The 21,865-nt window shown below is 41.5% G+C and overlaps 4 protein-coding genes and 2 non-coding genes across 11 annotated transcripts in view; 3 read left to right on the forward strand and 3 right to left on the reverse strand.

Annotated features, from left to right (window-relative positions):
* The window catches only part of mctp1a (multiple C2 domains, transmembrane 1a), a 99,278-nt gene extending 97,230 nt beyond the window's left edge, over positions 1-2,048 (reverse strand). For 2 of the 5 annotated variants that reach the window (XM_076039125.1, XM_076039124.1), the window contains exon 1: positions 1,372-2,044. In XM_076039125.1, coding sequence (XP_075895240.1) covers positions 1,372-1,905 — 534 coding nt within the window. In that variant the 5' untranslated portion in view covers positions 1,906-2,044. Of the gene's footprint in view, positions 1-1,371 lie in introns of all 5 variants that reach the window. The other 3 variants (XM_076039128.1, XM_076039129.1, XM_076039126.1) reach the window with 2 other exon arrangements.
* Positions 2,049-5,075: 3,027 nt separating this feature from the next.
* fam81b (family with sequence similarity 81 member B) lies at positions 5,076-13,042 on the forward strand. Of its 2 annotated transcripts, none has more exons than XM_076039134.1 (7): positions 5,076-6,031; positions 6,852-6,970; positions 8,068-8,197; positions 9,098-9,186; positions 10,738-10,849; positions 11,160-11,355; positions 12,582-13,042. In XM_076039134.1, exons 1-7 carry the CDS (start codon positions 5,744-5,746, stop codon positions 12,716-12,718), a joined length of 1,071 nt encoding a protein of 356 aa, XP_075895249.1. In that variant the 5' UTR covers positions 5,076-5,743; the 3' UTR covers positions 12,719-13,042. The 2 variants fall into 2 exon arrangements, with proteins under 2 accessions (XP_075895249.1, XP_075895250.1); XM_076039135.1 differs by having other exon boundaries at positions 12,585-13,042.
* On the reverse strand, positions 12,947-13,019 carry trnaf-gaa (transfer RNA phenylalanine (anticodon GAA)). Its single transcript has one exon. It is a non-coding gene; the product is annotated as a tRNA-Phe (tRNA).
* A 301-nt stretch (positions 13,043-13,343) lies between the features above and the next one.
* On the reverse strand, positions 13,344-13,417 carry trnai-aau (transfer RNA isoleucine (anticodon AAU)). Its single transcript has one exon. It is a non-coding gene; the product is annotated as a tRNA-Ile (tRNA).
* Positions 13,418-15,305: 1,888 nt separating this feature from the next.
* LOC142896972 (serpin A3-5-like) lies at positions 15,306-16,942 on the forward strand. The gene is made up of 5 exons (XM_076038954.1): positions 15,306-15,911; positions 16,016-16,086; positions 16,174-16,367; positions 16,452-16,596; positions 16,675-16,942. The coding sequence occupies exons 1-5, from the start codon at positions 15,317-15,319 to the stop codon at positions 16,867-16,869; spliced, it is 1,200 nt and encodes a 399-aa protein (XP_075895069.1). The 5' UTR covers positions 15,306-15,316; the 3' UTR covers positions 16,870-16,942.
* Positions 16,943-17,499: 557 nt separating this feature from the next.
* On the forward strand, positions 17,500-20,651 carry LOC142896973 (serpin A3-6-like). The gene is made up of 6 exons (XM_076038955.1): positions 17,500-17,653; positions 18,997-19,600; positions 19,705-19,775; positions 19,863-20,056; positions 20,151-20,295; positions 20,374-20,651. The coding sequence occupies exons 2-6, from the start codon at positions 19,006-19,008 to the stop codon at positions 20,566-20,568; spliced, it is 1,200 nt and encodes a 399-aa protein (XP_075895070.1). The 5' UTR covers positions 17,500-17,653; positions 18,997-19,005; the 3' UTR covers positions 20,569-20,651.
* Positions 20,652-21,865: the final 1,214 nt, after the last annotated feature.

Raw genomic sequence — 21,865 nt, forward strand, 5'->3', positions numbered from 1 at the left:
CCCTTACAGGTGTTTACTGTCTTTAAATGTAAAGTGAGATCCCCGAGTGCAATACCCATTTTACTCTTCAGTTTTATGAATTCTTTTTTTTTTTTAAATATATCTTTGTGCTGTGACCTGAGAAAATGAAGTATACTGTATTTACCACTTCGCTTCTTTTGCCACTGATGTGGAAAATCTAGCAAAAAGAACAACAGAAGCTTAGATAAACATGGCAAGGCAACGACAGGGGATAATTAAGGGCTCACACACTGAACGCTCCAACTTTATTTGGCAAAGTGAGATCTCTGTATTATGTAACTGACCCGGTAAGTGCTGTGATAAAGCTGACATCAAATTTAATTAATGCTTGCCTTCTTTTACCTCTTCTGCTGAGTGCACAGCACTGCTCTTGCAGATTTAATGGATGTGAAACCATTGGATCATCTGGATAAAGCTGTGGTTGGATGCCAACTTACCCTAATTCTATAGCGTGAATTGGGATCAGCAACTTTTTCACGTCCCACTTGGCAGCTTCATATATTGTATTAGTCATACTATTAAATAGCAAAAAGCTCTGTCAAAATGACATGACCCTCTGTCAACCTACAATCCACATTTAGGGCCAATTAGCCCAGACATAACATTTCACTTCTCCAGCATTAGATTCTTTGTCATTTCCCTCTCTAACTTCCTGGATGCCATTGTTAGTGACTGGAGTCTTCACAGCATGTCAGTTCTGGTTGACACATAATGTTCATGCTGTTGTTGTTGTGATTGTTGTTGCTTTCCTTTAGGGCACCCTGACTCAGCGCATTGAATTGCACAACAATGTTCATGCTTTCACTGCCCTGACTGGCCACTTGACATAAATGAAGTGAAAACATGATGGACCTACAGCATGTATGGGGCTCATACAGCCTCTGCCTACAGGCAAGGGCAACGTGACTGACTCACTGTGACGCCACGGGACAATCCTGAAAGGAAAGTGAATGGGGCCGCAAAGATGCTCTTATTGACGCCAGGGCGTGTGTCCTGCACAAACGCAAGGGGGTCTGTGATTCGTATGAATGAAGACGTGATTAGACTGTGCGACCAAATCAAACAGTGATTCAAGCCTCTGGATCACTTGCACTCGCCGGGCTGTAATCATTTGACCCATGCAGCTCTACAAGCTACAGGACAGCGTAAGGGCGGCAGTCAACCGGCACCACGTGATGCAAAGAGCCTCAGTCTCAGGACCACCACCATACAACTTGACTGCCCCCATTTCATTTACGGGGCTTCTAGCCGAGCTCGTCTCTTTAGAAACGATGTCGTGCACGCTCGACATGGGCGTGTGACAGAAACAGGTTTCGATTCGTGTTTCACCACATGTTCATGTATACTCACAGAATCGCTTGCGTTTTTACGCAGCTGTTCTTCCTCGTCCGCCGCCGACGAGGCGGCCGCAGTCGGGTCCATCGCCAGTTTCTCGAAGCACGCCGATCCCAGAGAAGAGCTCTTCTGCTGGTACATGATTAGCTGCGACACAGGGAGCTTGGGGCTGCCGCACGCAGACAGCTCCGGCTTGCTCCCCGTGGCTCCGGAGGCTGCACCGGGGGGGTGCAGCAGAGACTGCACGCAGGCGCCGCTGGTCCCGGGAGCCGCGTCGCCGCCAAAGGACGCGTCCCCATCAAAAGCTGCAGGTGTGGAGCACAGATTGGGCTGGGACGACGAAAACACGCGGTCCAGCTGTTTCTTTTTCCTCTTAAACATCCACAATCCCGACTCCTTCTTGCTGCCCTCCGCGCCCCCGGTGCCACGACGCTCCGAACCCAGTTTAGGGCTCAGCCATGGCTTGGTTTTCTCCTGGAAATTCTTCCACATCCTGCGCTGGTAGGACTCCTGTCCTTTGCTCTCGTGCTTCGGCGATTTCTGCTCCATGGTGCCTGTGCAGCAGCCGGCCAGCCTGAGCGCACTTTGAATCAGCGGAGGGATGTCACAGTCGGGCTGCGGCGGCTCGGGGGGCACTTCCACTGATGATCGGTTTGAGCGCCAAGAATGAGAAGCGCTGAGTGCTGATGAGAGGGGTGGTGGTAGAGGGTTGGTGGTGGTGGGGAGTGGGTGGGGGGGGGTGGGCGCTGCTCGTATCGCGGCGAACCCTGCAGGATGCCTACGCACGCGGCGCAGTCTATTCTATGTCACGCGCTGTGCAGCACGCTTGTGCAGCGTCTATTTTTCACATCTCCCTTGCAAGTTGCAACACATGCGACTTTACAAACGCTACGTTGAGTCTGTTTGAGTCCCTCCCCGTGCACTGTGTTTTACGATACTTTGACTACGCTTAAACCGCAATTTTAATATTCAACAGAAGGGGAGGCGTGCGTCGCCTCCCTCTGGCCGTGCATGTGACTTCACCGGATCATCTGCACGCATGAAATTGCGTAAGGCAACCCCGCGATGCGATGGCCCATTGAAGTGTTGATCACGCAACAACGTGCAAGTGTATTTAATTAATTAAGTGATTAATTCTCGAACAGAGGCATGGCTCGAGTGTAGGCCATTACTCTCAAACAACCAAATAAAGTAAGGACATATGGATCAAAATGTCAAAAGTTTTGACAAAGATAAGACATAAGCACGCACACTCACACAAACTTAAAAATTGATACATTTTAAAATTTTGCATGCATTTGATTTCTCACATATACCAACCATATGTGCATATATACACAATGTTCCCATCTAAATACAGCTCGCCTAAAGTGGTGGTCACCATGTTAATATATCTCCTCCGAGAGCACATCTTAGGCCCCATTGTTTCTGTCGACTGGAGGGCTAAATATGCTATTTTCTGGAGATCTATTGAGCATTTTTGCTCTTAGATAATTTACTGTGCGACCCTTTGCCAGGTCAGCTCGCTTGATTCACGAACCTGACAGTGAGTCTGAGAACTGTGGCTTTCAATTCTTGTAAGGGTTAACGCCATGTGAAGGTCCCTCTACACTGTTGCCATGTCTGATTGTGTCCTCTGCATCAAATGTGTCAGGCTTCAGGGAATGTTATCATCCACATGCAGCAGAAAACCTACAGTGAACAGAACAAGTCCATTCTCCTTTTAGTTGCATCTGGAGTGTGCGTGGTACAGTAAGTCATTACATCGTCCTCTGCTGCCCTTGTTTCAGCGCTGATGTGTTCCTTCCTTCCTGGCAATTGCTGCGGCCATTTTCTGACATTAAGAATACAAATATGCACTAAGAAGGAGCACCCCTCTTCATTTCACACAGTACACATGTGGACTCATAGTACAAGCAGGCTGCAGAATGACCTTCTGACTGCTGATTAAATGGTGTTTTCAGCATCTAAATGGAAATCAGGATGTTGTAACAGGCTGAACTTTGTCCGATTACACAAAGGGCATCTCAGAGTCCAAGGCCTGCAGGGACATTTAGTCATGCGAGATGCAGTAATGCGACCTTGATATCACTTGTTGGAGTTATGACGAATGTAATGAAGACTATAAAGCCCTCTGACTATGACCCCACCTCTTTAATTGTAAATAATGAGTGAGTAAATAGCAATTGTGCTTCAGTTATGAGCAGCACATCCCATTTTTTTCTGATCCTGAGGATTACTCCCAGCAGGATATGAATGCTGGACAAGAGCGTTGTAATTGCATAGTCACCCATGAGATCACAATGCTTGATCCAGTCCACCAGTTTAAAACGTCCCTATCATAACCATTAGAGCTCTGCCAATGAAACACAGAGAACTGCTCTGAACCTCTTTTCCATTCAACTGGATGGAGATGTAAGGATTGTGAGCCGATTGCTTTTTACAGAACATTGTCTTTTCTCACGGGCCTGCATGCAGAAGTCACGAGTCTGCAGTGTGCCAACCTCTTTCCTAATGATCCCGGTTCTGTTGACACAACACTAATCCACACGATGTGCGTGGGTCTCTGCATGCATGCACATCTACCCACCCACACATTCCTACAAACGCACTACTGACTGCAAATGTACATCACTAACACTTGCTGCTTGACTCACACAGATGACAATGTCAGTTAAGTATCACTTAAACCAAACAATGTGCGATGCTGAATCATCCGGTTAATTCATTCAAATAAAAGCTAGCTGCCCACTAGCTGACGTGTTTTATTTTCTGCATTGTATTGTGCAAACAGCACGGGGGTTGGATGGCAATACAGAGCCAGTATTCCCTAACACCCCATGCCAAATTGCAATAATAATCACGGATTTGGCTTCAGCCACATGAATTACAGGCACTTGAAGAAGGCCCTGTGTGCTGCCAAATGAATAACTATGTTTAAGTAATTAAAAGCTAAATGCTCGAGTCAGCCTTCTTCCACAAGGCGTATATGGAATCACTTGAAAATCACTAGACTAGAAAAAAAAAAAAAAGAAGAAGAAGAAGAAGAAGCAACTACTTATGTGTTCTATTTAGGAGATTCTTTAAACTTGACTGTAAGTGACCAACATTATTTTATTTTTTTAAATGAATATTAAGATAATATTTGTGGGAAATTATTGCCTAAGCAAATTGGTTGAGTCCTTGGCTCAGTTTGGACCTTCTAAATCCAAAAGAATACGTATCTAAGAACCGAGGTTTTCGCGGTAACCACTGCGCCACCATGTCTCCCAAACATTTTCAAATAAGTGATTTGTTATTTAAAAAAAAAAAGGCTGAACTAAATATCATTCACCCTTTAATATATCAATCATGAATCTTGTTCTTTTTAAGATTTTTTAAACCATTCCATTTTATTTTATACTATATAAAGGGTATTTTATTACGAAAGAATTAGAAAGAGATTGCTGAACAGTTTTGTTGACTGAGTAAAGTTGCAGTTAAAACTACTGCAGTGAATAAACTCTTTTGCAGTGAATAAAAATTTTAGAGTTAAGACGTTCCTCTGCAATTAGAATATAATAATAATATAATCTCTATTATTTATGTTGCTGTATTAATACCTCATCTAAACAAAATGGTCCGATGAAATTCCTCTAGCTTTTAAGTATATTTATTTTGTAAACTGATCAGTTGGTCAAGTACAAGGTTATGTTAACACCCTATGGTCCAAATTGCTGAGTGAAGTTGATTCGCATTGTGTTGTTCTCGCATTACTGAGTTTGCAAATTCACACAGACAGGTGGTCACTCCCCCACTGAAGGAGGCCACAGCAACCTGGAGACAACACAAACACAAGAACTCAAGAACCAGCAGAGGAAAAGCCCGTGAGTAGTCTATAATCAAAAAAAAGAAAGAAAAGCTTTTAGTTTTGATTTTCTTTTAATATCTAATCTGCATTTTTCCCCTCTCTTTTTCGACAGAAGTAATGTCGCACAAGGCAAAGCTAAAGCCTATTTCCAATCGCTCAAGGTAGCTTGACTTATTTTTACATTATTTATGAAGACGTTACAAAGCGCAGTGGTAAATTATTTTTGCTACAGTTTCTGTTTTTGTATAAGTAATAATTCCAGTTCAGTTACTGCCTGAGAGAGGCTGATCTGTTTCTTCCGCCAAACTGGGGGACAAGTGCCTGGAAACCGCCAGTCGCATTTCTTACTTTGCCAAGGATCCCCCTGCACAAATTAATACAGAATCCCATCATAAAGCACAGTGAGATGAAGACAAGACGTGATTTGGTCTCAGACTAACCTCAGGGAGGGAAAACTCATGCACATTATCACCACTTTGGATGGATGAACTTTCATGAAACTATTAGGCAAAAATACTTTTTTTATTATTCCTGAACATGATCTGTTGTTTTATGTGTTTTTTTCATCACAAGACTTACCATATTTACTTTTGCTACTGTTTTCCATCATTATTAATCTGTGATGTCACAATGTCTCGTCTTAGCTGGCCGGAGACAAAACTGGCTGTGCTGTTGGAGCAGGCCTGTCACGTCAGTGAGGAGTTGGCGCTGGATCTAAGGTCCACCCAGGGATCCTCACAGGTCGAAGCTGTTTCCCAGAAGCTGCTGGAGAATCATATATTGATCATCACACACATTGTAAAGAAGCTTGGCCAAGACGTGAAAGTATGTACCCCATGAAAAAATGCCTCTTTTTAAGCAAGTCTTGGGTTAGGCGTGGCGTGAATCTCTGGCTGATGTAATTTCCCTGCATATTCTCTCAGCTGTTTTTTTGGTCATCCCTTTTGGTGTGCAGAACACATGCACGCACACACCCTGCTTTGCCCACAAACTGGCAGCTGATTTGATTACATCTGATAGAATGGTGCAGTGCCCAAGCAGGGCCCCGTCTGACTTCTCATCAGCATCAGCTCATTTCGTCTCCTACCTTTAGAGGCAGCTGCCCAAGCGAGAATTTGGAAAATGGGTGTTTGTGGCGTCGTCATACTGGACATCAAGCAGCACTACAGTCTTATCAAAGCAGTACAAACAAATTAAATTCATATTAGACCTTTGAAAGTGAGTCATCTACACGATTAAATGCTCGTCAGAGATATAATGTTGTGCCAAGAGCCCATTAATTCTCAACACGGAGGCAATAAGATAAGACATGAAGTGAAAATGCCGCTGGTCAGTAAAGTGGAAGGAGTTTCAGGGTTTTGGGAGGTTTTCTATACCACCATGACCCACAGTGATGTCTCTTTGAAGCTGGCTTATCTCAAATTTATTCACATGTAATTAGACTATCCCAGAAAATAAAATTATTAAGGCAGTGATATAATTGCTGTATCAGTAAAACACATTTCAATCAATAGTAGTTTAGCCTTAAAAGGAGAGAGAGAGAAGGAAAAATGTGATGCTGTCAATGCTGGCGACTGTGTTTAATGACTTTGCATCTCGGAGGTGCTTGTTATTAGACCCACGTGTTCTCTTTGGTTTAAAACAGGCTGTGGAGGGACACATATCCCAGCATGACCTGGCTATTTCTGGAACCAGTGTTGTTGTTCAAAACCTGGATCAGAAGACCCTGGCTGCTGTTGCAGACCTGAGAGGAAGGGTTGCCAGGTACAGACACCAAGCCTCTCATCACTCACAACACTGCAGTGTGAGCTGCACAAAGAGTGAACAAAATCTTTGTTTTTTTTCTGTGGAGAAAATCCACTTTTTTAGACAAGGATGATGTTGATGTTGATGATCTTTTTGTTTTGGCTCTTATGTTTTATAGCCTTCATCGTGTTTAGCAAGGCTTCGAGATTCACACCATACAGTCTCTGATTGCAGTGCTTTGAACAGACATAATTATTTTGCCCTCAGCGTGATGAAGTTCCTCATGCTGAATAGTGTGGACTTTGCTAACGCTGGTGATTTTGCTAGTTCCTTTTTAATATTTCTACAATTTATTGACTAGTTCATCAGAGAGAAAAAAAGAACACATGACAGAAGATCTTCAGTGAGTTGACATTTGCGCTTAATTTACAGCTGGCTTTTCTTCATGTTTGTTAAGATGTCAGTAAGGGAAGATGGGACAACTAGCTGGTTTATGGACCTATAAAGTCAGAATGACCTACTCAACCTGATGACCTTATGTGTAAAGACATCACAGAAAGTGAGGACTCAGCCAAAGGGGAAATCAACCAAATTTCATAGTAGACGTCTCCAAAATTAATTTCAACTGATGGTTAAGCACGGATTTATTGAACCGACTCAGTGATTGGATTTTACATTAAGCAATAAAACAACAGGGCTGTCTTTGTTGCATCAGGGTACATTTAATGATGAATTTTCAAAACCACTTGCTCATTTAAGTGTGTCATGTGTGACCTACATTGATTATCAGTCATTTATTACCCCAGAAAACTGTTTTGTTCACCAGACAAGATGGGACTCCCTACTTAAGATGCACTGATGTCTTCCTCTCAGCTTCCAATGTCTCACCTTGTAAAGAATAAGGGCAACTGTCATATTTGGTCCCATTTATCTGCATAATTGTCTCCTGACAGAACTCAAGGTGCTCCGGCTGACCGTCTACCCACTCTCCCTACTTCTCCAGTGCTTTTCTCAATCTTCCTGTTTTCACACCTTCGTCTCTCAAGTCCCATACATCAAACCTTTCCCATTCTCATTGAGCATTTCTCTCCCCGCTTTCCCACCTATTATCTCAGGTGTGATGGCTGCATCTCAGCACTCGGCGTTGACGTGAGCTCTGGGGAGCGGCGGCTGATTAGGCAGCAGCAGGAGGTGGCAGAGCTCCGCTCAGCTGTGGACGCGAAGCTCAAAGAGATGACGGAGAAGGTGAGAGACGGTCGGTGACACAAGGCCTGAATAAAGTGGCTGGCGCAGAGCACTTGTTGTTGCTGGTTTATTTTTTATTTTTGTGCGCCACAGAACAAAATGCTGCCATGCTGAGGCCTGAAAGTCTGCATAAAAAGCTGACAATAATCCTTGTGATAATGTTGAAATGCTGCCATCAGTACTTTGAAGCACCGCATTGCCGGAGTAAAGACTAAAGTTGAGACCTTCATACGGCCCTAGACTTTTAATCTATTCTTTTAAATGATGACATAACTATGAGCTCCCCTCGCTAACCTGTGGCTTAGCTTCTGTGCACCCAGTGTTACATGGCTTTGATTCATTCTGAACAATACAGTCCCAGGAATTATACCTTTGAGAACTCTGAAGAGTATAAGTCAAATTCAGTTTGCTTTCCAGAAATGAAAGCTCTTGGCACGCGAAATTTACCGGCAGATGTTCAAGCCCTTACCGGTGTTAAGAAAGACAACCTCCTAAAAAAAAATCTGAGTTTGAAAGAATTTTGAAAGAATCAGGCATGTAAATTCAGCTGGGGATGTCACACACACACACACACACACACACACACACACACACACACACACACACACCCATGCTCACACACAGCCTGTGCCCAGTTTCGCTGATAGTACAAGGAGGTCAATCACAGCGATGACAGGACATTAGCTGCGGAGCGCTGGTCAACCACGGACCATAAAGATGATTGAAAATGTTGAGAAAGTGGGTCACTGCCATTACTCCCATGCCTGAGTGTGAGCGGAAGTGAAGCGGTGACTCGACTCAGCAGAATCCACAGAAGGTGAAGGGTCGCATTATGGAGCTGGCAACACAAGATGCTCCAGTGTCACTTGTTTTTTTCCCCTCTCTCTTTCCTTTTCCCAGCTCCATCATGCCCAGGGGAGACTGGAGGCCTCACTGTTAGATTGTTCTAAGATGAACACTATGTCTGATTTTCAAAAACAAGAAGACAGGTGAGGTGGGACAATTATTAACCAACGAATAATGAAAAAGTGTGTAACATCACTGATTATTTTCCTTTTTAATATAATGTTTCAGGGAAAAGCGATGTTTGCCGTGTAGGCATATTTATAGTAACATGGAAATGAGTCAGAGGAAACCAAGAGAAAATGAGTACAAATTACACAGTGTTACTCTTTTAACATTCACGCATGCAAATGAGTTGCCTTTTACCATGCTGTTTTTCCAAAAGTCGTGACTGAACCAATAAACCAGCAGTATGACATGAACTCATGTACTCGACTTGTACAGCACGCCTGAGGGTAAAGAGAAGTCGTTGGTTGAATGAACTCGGTTGGACATATAGTGTTAATTGGCATTTATATGATAGGAAAGGTCACTTATTTTTATCAAAGAAAGAACAAGCATAAAGCTAGAAATTATTAGTGAACAGTTTCTATTAAATACTGCAAGACTGTAAAGAAGAACGGGTCACTGCTCATGCCAGAAACAAAAGAACCAGTGTTTAAAAATAGACTAAAGGCTGTTATGCCTGTTTTGCAATGCAGCCAAAATAAGGACAAACATTCAGTACCTCTGAACATTATATCATCACAGATGCATCTTCCTTTTTCTGCTGCTCTTACTCAAAAGCCACAGGAGTAGCCATGAAGTATCAACACACAACACACTTAGCTCTCAGTGTCAATACTAGATTTGGAAACAGTTCAGTCTAAAACGCATTTATTGCTATAATGGTCAGCCGTCCTCTTGAAGAGCGCATGCCACTAACAGCTGCAAACATGAGCTAGATTAGCCCGTCTGTGTGGAGTAATAGATGAGGTGTCTCTGCAGCTGCAGATGTGGGCATAATTTTATTTCTGGCTAGTATCATACACGCTCACATACACACACACACACACACACACACACACACACACACACGCGCGCGCACGCTCAGTGGCTCTCTGATCCTGAAGAATGAGAAGAAAGAAGGTTGACTCAATTCACTTCATCAGGGGAAAAAAAATCCCCTTTCGGAGGGAACCCCCATTGATTTACTGTCATTTGCCCTACCACAACACAACCCACATGGTTTTTCTACTCGGCACGCCTAGGAGTGCACCGTTAACCGAAGACACATTCAGACCCAGTGGGCTGGATGAAAAAAAACAACTCTCAACTGCTTATGACACATCAAACAGAAGACCAAAAGCATCTTCACTAACACATATCTCTCGTTCTGAGTATCATGTGCACAGTTGCCTTCAGCTCCTGCAAAAGTGGGCTCGTGGGGCTTTTTGCCCGAAAGTATAACCAGCAATTGAGACTATCATCAAGTCAACCAAAAATAAAGGAGTACTAGCGCTGATTAAGTCTCACCTCTAAACCAAAGAGCAAACACTTTACACAATTCAGATGGCTTGTCTGCCTGAATGTATACGTACGCTGAAGTAACAACAGACAGCACTCTGGTTGCAAAGTTCTCCTCTTAATGAGTTTATTTTTATTTTATTTTATTTATTTTACTATATTTTACTTCATTATGTACTTTGACTCTGCAGGATGTCCATCAAGCTGAATGAAGTGGAGGAACACACAAATTCTCTGAAGAAGTGGACCCAACAAGAGCTCAACATCTTGAGCCAGCTGTGCACACACCAGCATGAGGAAGCGGTAACTCAACTTTCGCAGCTATGGCTGACTTTCCACACCTATTGGCACAAGAACATGTCCAAACGTAGAGTAGCTTCCCACTTCATTCACAACGAAACTTCACCCCTGCTTTCACCTCGTCATTCGTTGTACAGATTGCGTCATATACTTGACAGGTGGCTTTTAAGCTGCCTGTGAAAGATTTCAGACTTGAAACCATAGCCAAAAAAGCTATGTATTTGTAAGCATAAATATCTTCACAAAAAGATTCAAAACTCTCACTTTGTACTGTGGGTTTTTAATTGTTTTCATTTGTTTTGTTACGTTTTAGACGGAGGCAAAATTATCTGATCGGTTGCATGCACTGGAGGCTCGTGTAGAGCAGTTTGAGACCCAGCTGGACCAAGCCGACCGAATTCATGCTGATAAGATAAAACACTCTGAAACCAAGCTGAGTAAAAGGATGGGCCTTGTGGAAGACAGCCTTCAACAGGAGCTGCAGCTGTTCAAACATGAATATGACGGAGGTGGGATGTGACTGTCCGTCACCAGCGGGCAAACGCACACATATTGCATGTACCTTACTATGCAATTCAAGGAAAATGCACATGCAAAAGGGTCAGAATAGAAAAGGGAGAAGGAATAATTCAGCATTATTATTCTGACATGACAATGGCATAACTAATGTGGTCCATTTTATTTCCTGGAAGTCAAATACTTATTATCCCAGTTGATTATATATTGTTACTGACTTGATAAATGACTGAAATGTGTGAAGGGAGTTGTATTTAAATTATGCATGAGAACTTCTCAATTATACTGACAATTTTCAATCTGAATCACAATTGTGTATATTGCTGAAGTGTGAATCATCCAAATTATGATGTCTTAAAAGCCAATGATCCACAAGAATTGAGGTTGTAAGTACAGAATCTGAGTCACAGCAAGCTGATAACCCAGGGACAGAAACTGACAGAAATACACACTTATCTGGCAGTCCATTACAGCAGCTCAGCTCTGCATCGGGCCACTGTTAACGTCCCTCTCCATCTCACTGCTGTGCCAGTACAAAGCCCCAAAACTAATTCTCCCATGAGCCGTGGTGTACAAAAAAACCTTTTGCCATATCTGCCCTATGCTCTGGCTCTTCTTTAGGAGAAGAAAACAGAAAAGAGCCCTCCACAGTAAATAAAAGCAGAGCTGAACTTCCTCATAGCACTCAGCACTGCACTGCTAATCTCAGCCCATAAGAGATGTCCAGTCATAGCTCTATTTCAAGCATGCGATGACAAGATGGAAAGAGAGATGGTTATGGAGTGGAGCAGAGCAATGCATAATTAATAAGGGTTGTAAATATTTGTAGGAAGATGGGTTGAAAGGGAAGAAAATGATTTTAATATGTTCCAAGACATTTTATATCTCAATATAATATAAATATAAAATTACATTTTAGCGGAACAGTAGTGGTTGCTGGTGATTGAAATCAAAGCGTTAATACTGTAGCTTGTACTTTAATTACACAAAAGCAACGTGAAAATTCAAAAAACACTGTTGTAGTTACTACACAGTAATATACAATAACATGCAAATGTGCAATAAAATCAGGAAATCTGAGAATGTGCCTCTAAAAGCCACCTTATCCAGCTTGTCGAACAAACAAAGTAAACAGCTTATTTTATGTATAATGTGATTTTTTTTTTTTTTTTTCCTGGATTCATTCCAACCAGTGATTCCCTATATGTATTATTCTCAGCAGGTTTCCTATTGGTGCGGGATGCCATTGAGAGCCTCAGGCAGATTGGAGACACCAGATCTCTTCTTGACAAGAAGAGGCTTCAGAAGGATGTCAGAGACATCTGCAGTAAGATGGCAAAGCCCACTGACCTATGACAATACTGTCACAGCAACCCCTCAACAATAGCCATATGTAAGACCCTGTCACATGACTGTCAACGTAACACAATAAATAACATTTTTGTAACCAAGCAAAATAAAACTGTACAACTCCAACCCCGCACTGAATTCATTGAGAAGTTAATTACATTCAATTCAAATACAAACTCGACGACACAGGAAAATTCCATAAAGATGTAAAATCGCAAAAAGGTAGCAACCATCTGCCGAAACCCGGGATCGAACCAGGGACCTTTAGATCTTCAGTCTAACGCTCTCCCAACTGAGCTATTTCGGCGTTGATGACGTGGGCTCCCATGTTGTATTTCAAACTACGCACTGCACACTACTACTAATGACGATAAACTGGAGATGATCTCCAGTTTATCGTCATTAGTAGTAGTGTGTAGTGTCTATCGACAGTAGATAGACAAGATTATAGAGCTGTTCATTGTTTGCGTCACATGATGTTATTAGGTAATTACGTAGGAAGAGAAGCAATATGCATAGACAGCAATGATAAAAATAACGTATATCCTATTAAATCTCATAAAATTTAATGTACTTAATTTAATACGGGAAGTCGTTACGGTTTCACTGCCATAACCGCCAAAAGTTAGTGTGGCCCGTACGGGGATCGAACCCGCGACCTTGGCGTTATTAGCACCACGCTCTAACCAACTGAGCTAACCGGCCGTAGGAATGTTGCACGAGAAAAATGATTTTAAGCTTTCAGTAGTCACTTTGAAGTGTTCTTGACAATTAATGGGTCAAAATAATTTACATATATATATATATATATATATATATATATATATATATATATATATATATATACATATATAATTTGATTTATATTACATTTAATGAGTAAGTGGATTCAAGTTATCATTCTGTTATTTCTTTCCGCCTCAATCCTGAAAATAACCTTAACTGTCCACACCTGTCCGCATACGCACCCGCCGCAGGTGGCCCTATAAATGGCGTAGAGTTTACATTTGTTTGAACCTTTTGTGAAGAACCAACAGACCATTGGTAGGTACTACGTGGCAATTGTTCACAAAGCCTTGTGAACTGCCTACAACGCTGTTCAAATTGTTAGTTTACGTTTGTGTGCACTAACGTTTAACACGCTTGTTGGTGTTAGTTGCAGCGAAGACTATTGGTCGATGATGATTCATTTTTAATTAGTAGGTTGTGGGCGTTCAGCTTTGCTGTGTTGCAAGCTATCAGTGTAACGCCAGCCGCTTAAGATATTGGTCAACTAACGACAACAGTAACGTGACCAGTATTCCCGTATTCCATCGTCGTGTCGCGTCGTGTTACTTTTTTTTTTTTGGTTTGTTTTTGTTTGGATGCATCTTGTGTGCTGCACACTTGAGCACAGACAGTTTCGTCGCGACCACCAGTGGCGGTAGGCATTCTGAGTTGGTGCGATTGCTTTGCGCCAGCTCCCCTACACATTCTAAAGGCATTACGGGCTTCTAGAATTATTTTTTTTCCCCCGCATTTGTTTTCAAAGAATCTACTGCATTAATTAATTCCAGACAAAGTGCCTGGATTAGCTTGCTTGAGAGTCGTTCCTTTGAAGACAAGGTAACACTGACACCTGCCGTCTACTTCTGAGCTCCTGCCGTCACCAAACTCCCCATGTCAGTCTGAACCGCCACGTCTACCGGAACTGACCATTTTAATATGCCAAGTTCAGATTTGTGGAATATCCTTTGATCATTGTATACATGAAATTGTAATAAGTTCACCAATAACATGGTTCAACGTTTAAAGAGGCTAGTCACTGAATTGTTTTTAAAGAGGATTAAAGAGAAGATTAAAGAGGAATAATGTATTTCATTATTTTCATCTCGGATAGGCATCAAACATGGCAGACACCGCTGTTTGCTGGTTTGCTTTTCTCCAGCACACTCTCAAAGTAATTTATAGACAGTGATCATTATTAAGAAAAGAAAAAGTAACTTGCCCAAGCAAATCTGAGTCAGAGATGGCGAATAAACACCAAAGTTCAGTTGGCCTGAGCCCCTTTATAAAAAAGAAATCTCACTGAGGCTGTCTGCTGGACACACTGGGGAAGCAGAAGGCGAGTGTAATGCAACTTGGATGTGTCTGTGTTTCTGTTTATCATGACCTGTATTACATATATATATATATATATATATATATATATATATATATATATATATATATATATATATATATATATATATATATATATATATATATATATATATATATATAGTGGTAAAAGTATTTCACTATGTAACCAAAAGTCCCGACTTTGCAACATTTCAAAGAGAATACAAGTACACATACATATTTTCAGATAAATCGAATTACTACTTTTGCAAATATTGTTTCTTTCATTAATAATATGCAATTCTGTTTATATATGGAACGAGTCCACTTTTACAAGAGATTTCCTGATTTTAAATCACAGCCTCCAAAAAAGATGCGAGATCAAGCAAGAAAACAGGAATTAATGTTGACATTGTTTGTAATATGCTTTTCTTATTGTTGGATGCTATGCTAAATCACGTGTGTGTGTGTGTGTGTCTCTCTCTCTCTCTCACAGGTCACAAAATGCATGCAGTCCTCAAAATCTGGATTTTTCTAGCAGTGACTTGCTTGGGAAGGAGTCATCATCATGAAGGCCATGACCAAGACACTGTATCTCAAAGCAGCATAGAGAGTCTGGTGGCAGCAAACAACAATTTCACCTTCCACCTGTACAGAAAATTGGCTGCTCATGCTGATTCAGCAGGCAAGAATGTCTTCTTCTCCCCTGCAAGTGTGTCCCTTGCCTTGGCAGCCTTGTCCACAGGAACACGAGGTGAAACACAAAGACAGCTTTTCAGCGGTCTCGGTTTCAACAGCCATACACAGGCAGGTGTAGATCAGGCCTTTCAGAGGCTCCTTGCACACAAGTCTGAGGAAGTCAGTCAGGGGACCGCTGTATTTGTGGACAACAAATTCAAGGCACGCCCTGAGTTCCTGGAGGGTTTGAACCAGTACTACTCTGCACATGGGTTTAATGTTAGCTTCACCAAAACCAAAGAAAGTGAAGACTTCATCAACGAATACGTGGCAAATAAGACCAACGGGAAGATCGACAAATTGGTTGAAAACCTGGATCCCAGAACAGTCATGTACCTTATCAGCTATATCTACTTTAAAGGTAAACAGTCAGATGAGATAAGATTTATTTGGTTGTTTACTTGCTGATGTTTCAGGTTTTTTTTGGTCAACCTACGAGTTGTGTTTTAAATCCTTGTCCAACAGGAAAGTGGGAAACCCCATTTAATCCAGAGCTCACCAGGGTGGACAAGTTCAATGTGGCCGAAAACAAAAAGGTTTAGAGTTGCTTCATGGATTCTGCATTGAGTGGTTTTGCTCATTTTCAATTTAGGGACATGATGTTTATATCTTCACTTTTCCAGGTTGATGTCCAGATGATGTACAAGAAGCAGAGATTCAATGTCTATCGTGACCTTGAAATTAATGCATCAGTGCTCCACCTCCCCTTCAGTAGCTCCCACACTATGCTGCTGATGTTGCCTGATGACATGAATACACTTGAAAATGCCATCTGTCCAGAGCGTGTTACCAAATGGTTAAAAAGGATGAAGGCCAGGTTAGAATAGGAAGATTTGAAAGTGTCTCTGCTTGCTTTTTCAGATTGATGACTGTATTCATCTCCCCCCCTTTTTCATTTTAGAACATACAAGGTGTATATTCCAAAGTTCTCCATTAAGACCTCATACTCACTAAAGGAAGTACTGGAAGAGATGGGAATGACAGACATGTTCGGTGATCGTGCAAATTTGACTGGCATTGCTGAGGGAAAACTTGCGGTCTCTGAGGTAGCGATAAAATATGTTGTGGCCCCAAAAATATCTCCCAATGTTGTGTTTACTGATACTTTCACTGTTATTCTCTAGGTTGTGCACCAAGCTACCCTTGATGTGGATGAGGCTGGAGCTACTGCTGCGGCTGCAACAGGTGTTGGCATCATGCTTACGTCCTTCATCCACGTCCCAGTCTTGAAATTCAACCGTCCATTCATGGCAATCATCACTGAGCATGGCACAAATAACATCTTGTTCCTCGGAAAGGTTATAGATCCAACCATCTGATGCAGCAAACACTTTGTTCATAGATTGGGGCTGTCTTCTCATCAAAAAATAAATGACCAGTATTCCTGTATTCCATCGTTGTGTCGGGTCATGTTTTTTCTTTTTGTTTGGCTGCATCTTGCGGGCAGCACACTGGAGTACAGACAGTTTTGTTGCAACTGCGAGTGGGGGCAGTGAGCTGCTGTATGCATATTCCTTTAATGCTAAAGCATTCTGAGTAATATCGTATACTGGCTTTGAGCCAGCTCTACTAACATCTAAAATGGCAATACAGGTTTCTTCAATTTCTGTCTCTGTTTATTGGGTTCCTGCACACAATGTAAAGAAGTCCTTTAAGACAATTTTGCATTTTAAATTTCAACTTTGGAAAATTACTATTCACACACGCGCATGGTGAAGCAGTAATGATTAGGCAAACCAAGAGGATTACAAACAAAGTCAAGTTCAAAGGCAGAGATGAGATTTACTAAAGAGTTGATTATGTTTATCACAAATGCTTAAATTTAGGCACCATACAAGCTTTGAAGGGCAACAATGTATTTCATTATTTTCAACTAGGATAAACATGACACATGGCAGACACAGAAGTTTGCTGGTTTGCTTTTCTCCAGCACACTCTCAAATTAATGTCTAGGCAGTGATTATTTAGAAAAAAAAAGTGACGTGCCCAAACAAATATGAGTCAGAGATAGCGAATAAACACCAAAGTTCAGTTGCCCTGATCCCTTTCATAAAAGAGAAATCTCACTGAGGCCGTCTGCTGGACACACTGGGGAAGCAGAAGGTGAGTGGAAAACCTCATAAATGGAATGCAACTTGGATGTGTCTCTGATTCAGTTTATTGTGAACTGTATTATGTAGTAGTAAAAGCATTTAACTATGGAAGCAAAAGTCCCACTTTGCAACATTTCAAAGAGGATACAAATATATATTCATTATTTTATTTAAGGTATATTACTACTATTGCAAATACTGTTTCTTTAATTAATAATATGCAATTCCGTTTATACATGGAGGAAGTCCGCTTTTACATGAGGTTTCGTGATTTTAAATCACAGCCTGCAAAAAAGATGCAAGATCAAGCGGGATATCAGACAACAGGAATTAACATTGACATTGTTTGTAATATGCTTTTCTTACTGTTAGATGCGATACTAAATCTAACACAAATTGCCTTTCAAACCTAATTGTTAAAAAAAAAAATCAATAATGTAATTTTAGTATAACAAGCATGTTTTTCTCATTAAAAAATATACGTGCCTGTGTTGTGTTATTGTGATTGTGGCAGTTTTTTGGTTCATCTATTTTGTGTTGACTCTTAGGTTAGGACTACAGATGGACCTTAACATTTTGCTGAATATGGTGCAGCCATCTCCTTTGTGAAAAACGGCACATGTCCAACAATGCAAGAACATTTTATTTTGTTAGACCAACTTTTATCATTTCACCTTATGCATGACTCCTCTCAAAATCTAATTGACAAATTAACTATAGCAGTAGAACTGACTGACCATGTACCAAGTGGTGGACCCTAAAAGCACTGTTTGGAATTCTATTTGCCCTTTTTCGTTGCATTTTCATGTTGCTTTAAGCTGTTGTTGTGTTTGTATTACTGCTTACTATCTACAGCTAATAGAAGAGTTGGCACAAGGGTAGTGTGCACATGATTGCATCAGAGTGTGCTGAGTTTTAGCTAAATACACATTGCCACACAGTGTATCATTCAAGTACAAAGTTTATATTGTTTCATTCTAACTTTTAACCATTAACCCATTTTTTGTAATCTGCAAGTGAGATGGACCTGATTGCAGATTGAGGAGATTACAACATCACCAGACAACAAAAAAAAAGGGGGGGGGGGGAGAGGGATTTATGACAGTTTAGAAACAAACAGATGGTGAGATGGCTTGAAGCAAAGGGAGAACTTTACCCAGTAGTAAGAATAGATGATTGAGGAGGGCCTTCAATTCAAGGGTGTGTGTGTGAGTGCACACGTGCATGTGTGCATGCATGCGTGAGCGTGTCTGTGTGTGTCCTCCAAATAGGGGGAGCAATTTTCTTTGTCTTCAGGTGAATACTGGCAATGTTTGACTCAATTATATACTTTTTTTCTCTACTCTGTCTCAGGTCACAAAAATGCATGCAGCCCTCAAAATCTGGATTTTTCTCGCAGTGACTTGCTTGGGAAGGAGTCATCATCATGAAGGCCATGACCAAGACACTGTATCTCAAAGCAGCATAGAGAGTCTGGTGGCAGCAAACAACAATTTCACCTTCCACCTGTACAGAAAATTGGCGGCTCATGCTGATTCAGCAGGCAAGAATGTCTTCTTCTCCCCTGCAAGTGTGTCCCTTGCCTTGGCAGCCTTGTCCACAGGAACACGAGGTGAAACACAAAGACAGCTTTTCAGCGGTCTCGGTTTCAACAGCCACACACAGGCAGGTGTAGATCAGGCCTTTCAGAGGCTCCTTGCACACAAGTCTGAGGAAGTCAGTCAGGGCACCGCTGTATTTGTGGACAACAAATTCAAGGCACGCCCTGAGTTCCTGGAGGGTTTGAACCAGTACTACTCTGCACATGGGTTTAATGTTAGCTTCACCAAAACCAAAGAAAGTGAAGACTTCATCAACGAATACGTGGCAAATAAGACCAACGGGAAGATCGACAAATTGGTTGAAAACCTGGATCCCAGAACAGTCATGTACCTTATCAGCTATATCTACTTTAAAGGTAAACAGTCAGATGAGATAAGATTTATTTGGTTGTTTACTTGCTGATGTTTCAGGTTTTTTTTGGTCAACCTACGAGTTGTGTTTTAAATCCTTGTCCAACAGGAAAGTGGGAAACCCCATTTAATCCAGAGCTCACCAGGGTGGACAAGTTCAATGTGGCCGAAAACAAAAAGGTTTAGAGTTGCTTCATGGATTCTGCATTGAGTGGTTTTGCTCATTTTCAATTTAGGGACATGATGTTTATATCTTCACTTTTCCAGGTTGATGTCCAGATGATGTACAAGGAGCAGAGATTCAATGTCTATCGTGACCTTGAAATTAATGCAACAGTGCTCCACCTCCCCTTCAATAGCTCCCAAGCTATGCTGCTGATGTTGCCTGATGGCATGAATACACTTGAAAATGCCATCTGTCCAGAGCGTGTTACCGAATGGTTAAAAAGGATGGAGGCCGGGTTAGAACGAGGAAGATTTGAAAGTGTCAAAGATTCTCTGCTTGCTTTTTCAGATTGATGACTGTATACTTTTCCCTCCCTTTTTCCTTTTTAGAACATACAAGGTGTATATTCCAAAGTTCTCCATTAAGACCTCATACTCACTGAAGGAAGTACTGGAAGGGATGGGAATGACAGACATGTTCGGTGATTGTGCAAACTTGACTGGCATTGCTGAGGGAAAACTTGCGGTCTCTGAGGTAGCGATAAAATATGTCATGGCCCAAAAAATATCTCCCCACATTGTGTTTACTGATACTTCCACTATTATTCTGTAGGTTGTGCACAAAGCTACCCTTGATGTGGATGAGGCTGGAGCTACTGCTGCGGCTGCAACAGGTGTTGGCCTCATGCCTTGGTCCTACCGCCACGTCCCAGTCTTGAAATTCAACCGTCCATTCATGGCAATCATCACTGAGCGCAGCACAAATAACATCTTGTTCCTCGGAAAGGTTATAGATCCAACCATCTGATGCAGCAAACATTTGCTCTTCATAGATTGGGGCTGTCTTCTCATCAAAAATAAAACACCCTGAGAACTACTTCTCAAATTGTCTCTTTGTTCATGTGTGATTTTTTTTCTGTATACATTTTACAAGTAGAAAAGCAAATTGATAATCCACTCCCAATAACAATTACCTTTTATAATTAAATATAGACATTATATCCCTTGCAGAAACAGACAGTCTATTTAATATTCTTTCCAGTGTTCTGGGCATTAAAGGAACAGCTGTTTTCAAGCGAAAATAGTTGTGTTGTAAATTGGAATGTCAAAAAGTTGTATAATTATAAGTAGAATAAATGAATTGCTTAAATTAATCTGTTCACTGAAAATAAAAACACAAATGAGAAAAGGTGCTGAAGCAACATTTAAAACAAAACAAACATAACACTCTGTTTAGAGTTTGCAGACTCTGTGTCTGTGTGACTTCCTCTCACAAGTCCAAACATGGCCATTGGGTTAATTGGCAAATCTAAAGTGTCCGCAAGTATTTGCTAATGTGACTGTGAATGGTTGTTTTATACTCTGTAATGCCCTCTGTAAATTAGTGGCATTTCTGGGGTGCGCTGGCCTCCCGAGAACACAGAGAAAGACTGAGAGAAAATTGGTGGATCTCTTCCTCTTCTTTCTTAGAAAATTTGTTAGCTGCATTTTACTTACACCACTCTAGATGGCAGCATCCCCGAAATACGGGACAAAGTCAGCAGGGGCTGGCTCAATTTGTGGCAGTGGCACCCGTCCCGCGACTGCCAGAAGTGCCGCAGCTACTGTGGTCTCTGGACAAAGTGCCAAAAGTGTCGTTTAGTTGCCTAATACGGGACAATCTCGTATTTTACGGGTCGGTTGGCAACCATCTCCAAATTTCTTGTGGACAGTTTGTGAAGATAAGATGTCACGCAAATCAATTAGTTGCTCAATTCGATCTTTAAGTACCTTTATATTATCGCTTGTATATTTCTTATATATTCACTGTTTTTATCAGATCTAAGTATTTTTGTATGGTTGTATTTATCTAAGTTTTTAACAATGGATAACCCCCTCTTATATATAATGTTCAGATGTGCGATGTGATGTACAGATCATCGTCCTTCATAAATCCTTTCACTTGATGAAGGCCTCCAGAATATAGGATGATTGATCTGTAATGTATTGATAAGTGCTGTTGTTTTTACCTGACAGGTGAGGCCCATCAGCAATGTTGAGCCCTCCAGCCTTCTAATTGGCTAACTGCATCCACTACACACCTATATATAGATATTTATGCAAGT

Source organism: Nelusetta ayraudi, unplaced genomic scaffold (genome assembly GCF_046127955.1).
Source record: "Nelusetta ayraudi isolate G7.1 ecotype Tasmania unplaced genomic scaffold, CSIRO-AGI_Nayr_v1 ptg000058l, whole genome shotgun sequence".
Lineage (NCBI taxonomy): Eukaryota > Metazoa > Chordata > Actinopteri > Tetraodontiformes > Monacanthidae > Nelusetta > Nelusetta ayraudi.

Excerpts from the sequence above, each read along its gene's own strand:
- fam81b (XM_076039134.1), top strand. The coding sequence starts at position 5,744 with ATGATCTGTTGTTTTATGTGTTTTTTTCATCACAAGACTTACCATATT. Across the intron at positions 6,971-8,067 it reads CTGAGAGGAAGGGTTGCCAG|GTGTGATGGCTGCATCTCAG; the intron begins GTACAGACACCA and ends CTATTATCTCAG. Across the intron at positions 9,187-10,737 it reads TTTCAAAAACAAGAAGACAG|GATGTCCATCAAGCTGAATG; the intron begins GTGAGGTGGGAC and ends TTGACTCTGCAG.
- LOC142896972 (XM_076038954.1), top strand. The coding sequence starts at position 15,317 with ATGCATGCAGTCCTCAAAATCTGGATTTTTCTAGCAGTGACTTGCTTG. Across the intron at positions 16,087-16,173 it reads ATGTGGCCGAAAACAAAAAG|GTTGATGTCCAGATGATGTA; the intron begins GTTTAGAGTTGC and ends TCACTTTTCCAG. Across the intron at positions 16,368-16,451 it reads TTAAAAAGGATGAAGGCCAG|AACATACAAGGTGTATATTC; the intron begins GTTAGAATAGGA and ends TTTTCATTTTAG.
- LOC142896973 (XM_076038955.1), top strand. The coding sequence starts at position 19,006 with ATGCATGCAGCCCTCAAAATCTGGATTTTTCTCGCAGTGACTTGCTTG. Across the intron at positions 19,601-19,704 it reads CAGCTATATCTACTTTAAAG|GAAAGTGGGAAACCCCATTT; the intron begins GTAAACAGTCAG and ends CTTGTCCAACAG. Across the intron at positions 20,057-20,150 it reads TTAAAAAGGATGGAGGCCGG|AACATACAAGGTGTATATTC; the intron begins GTTAGAACGAGG and ends TTTCCTTTTTAG.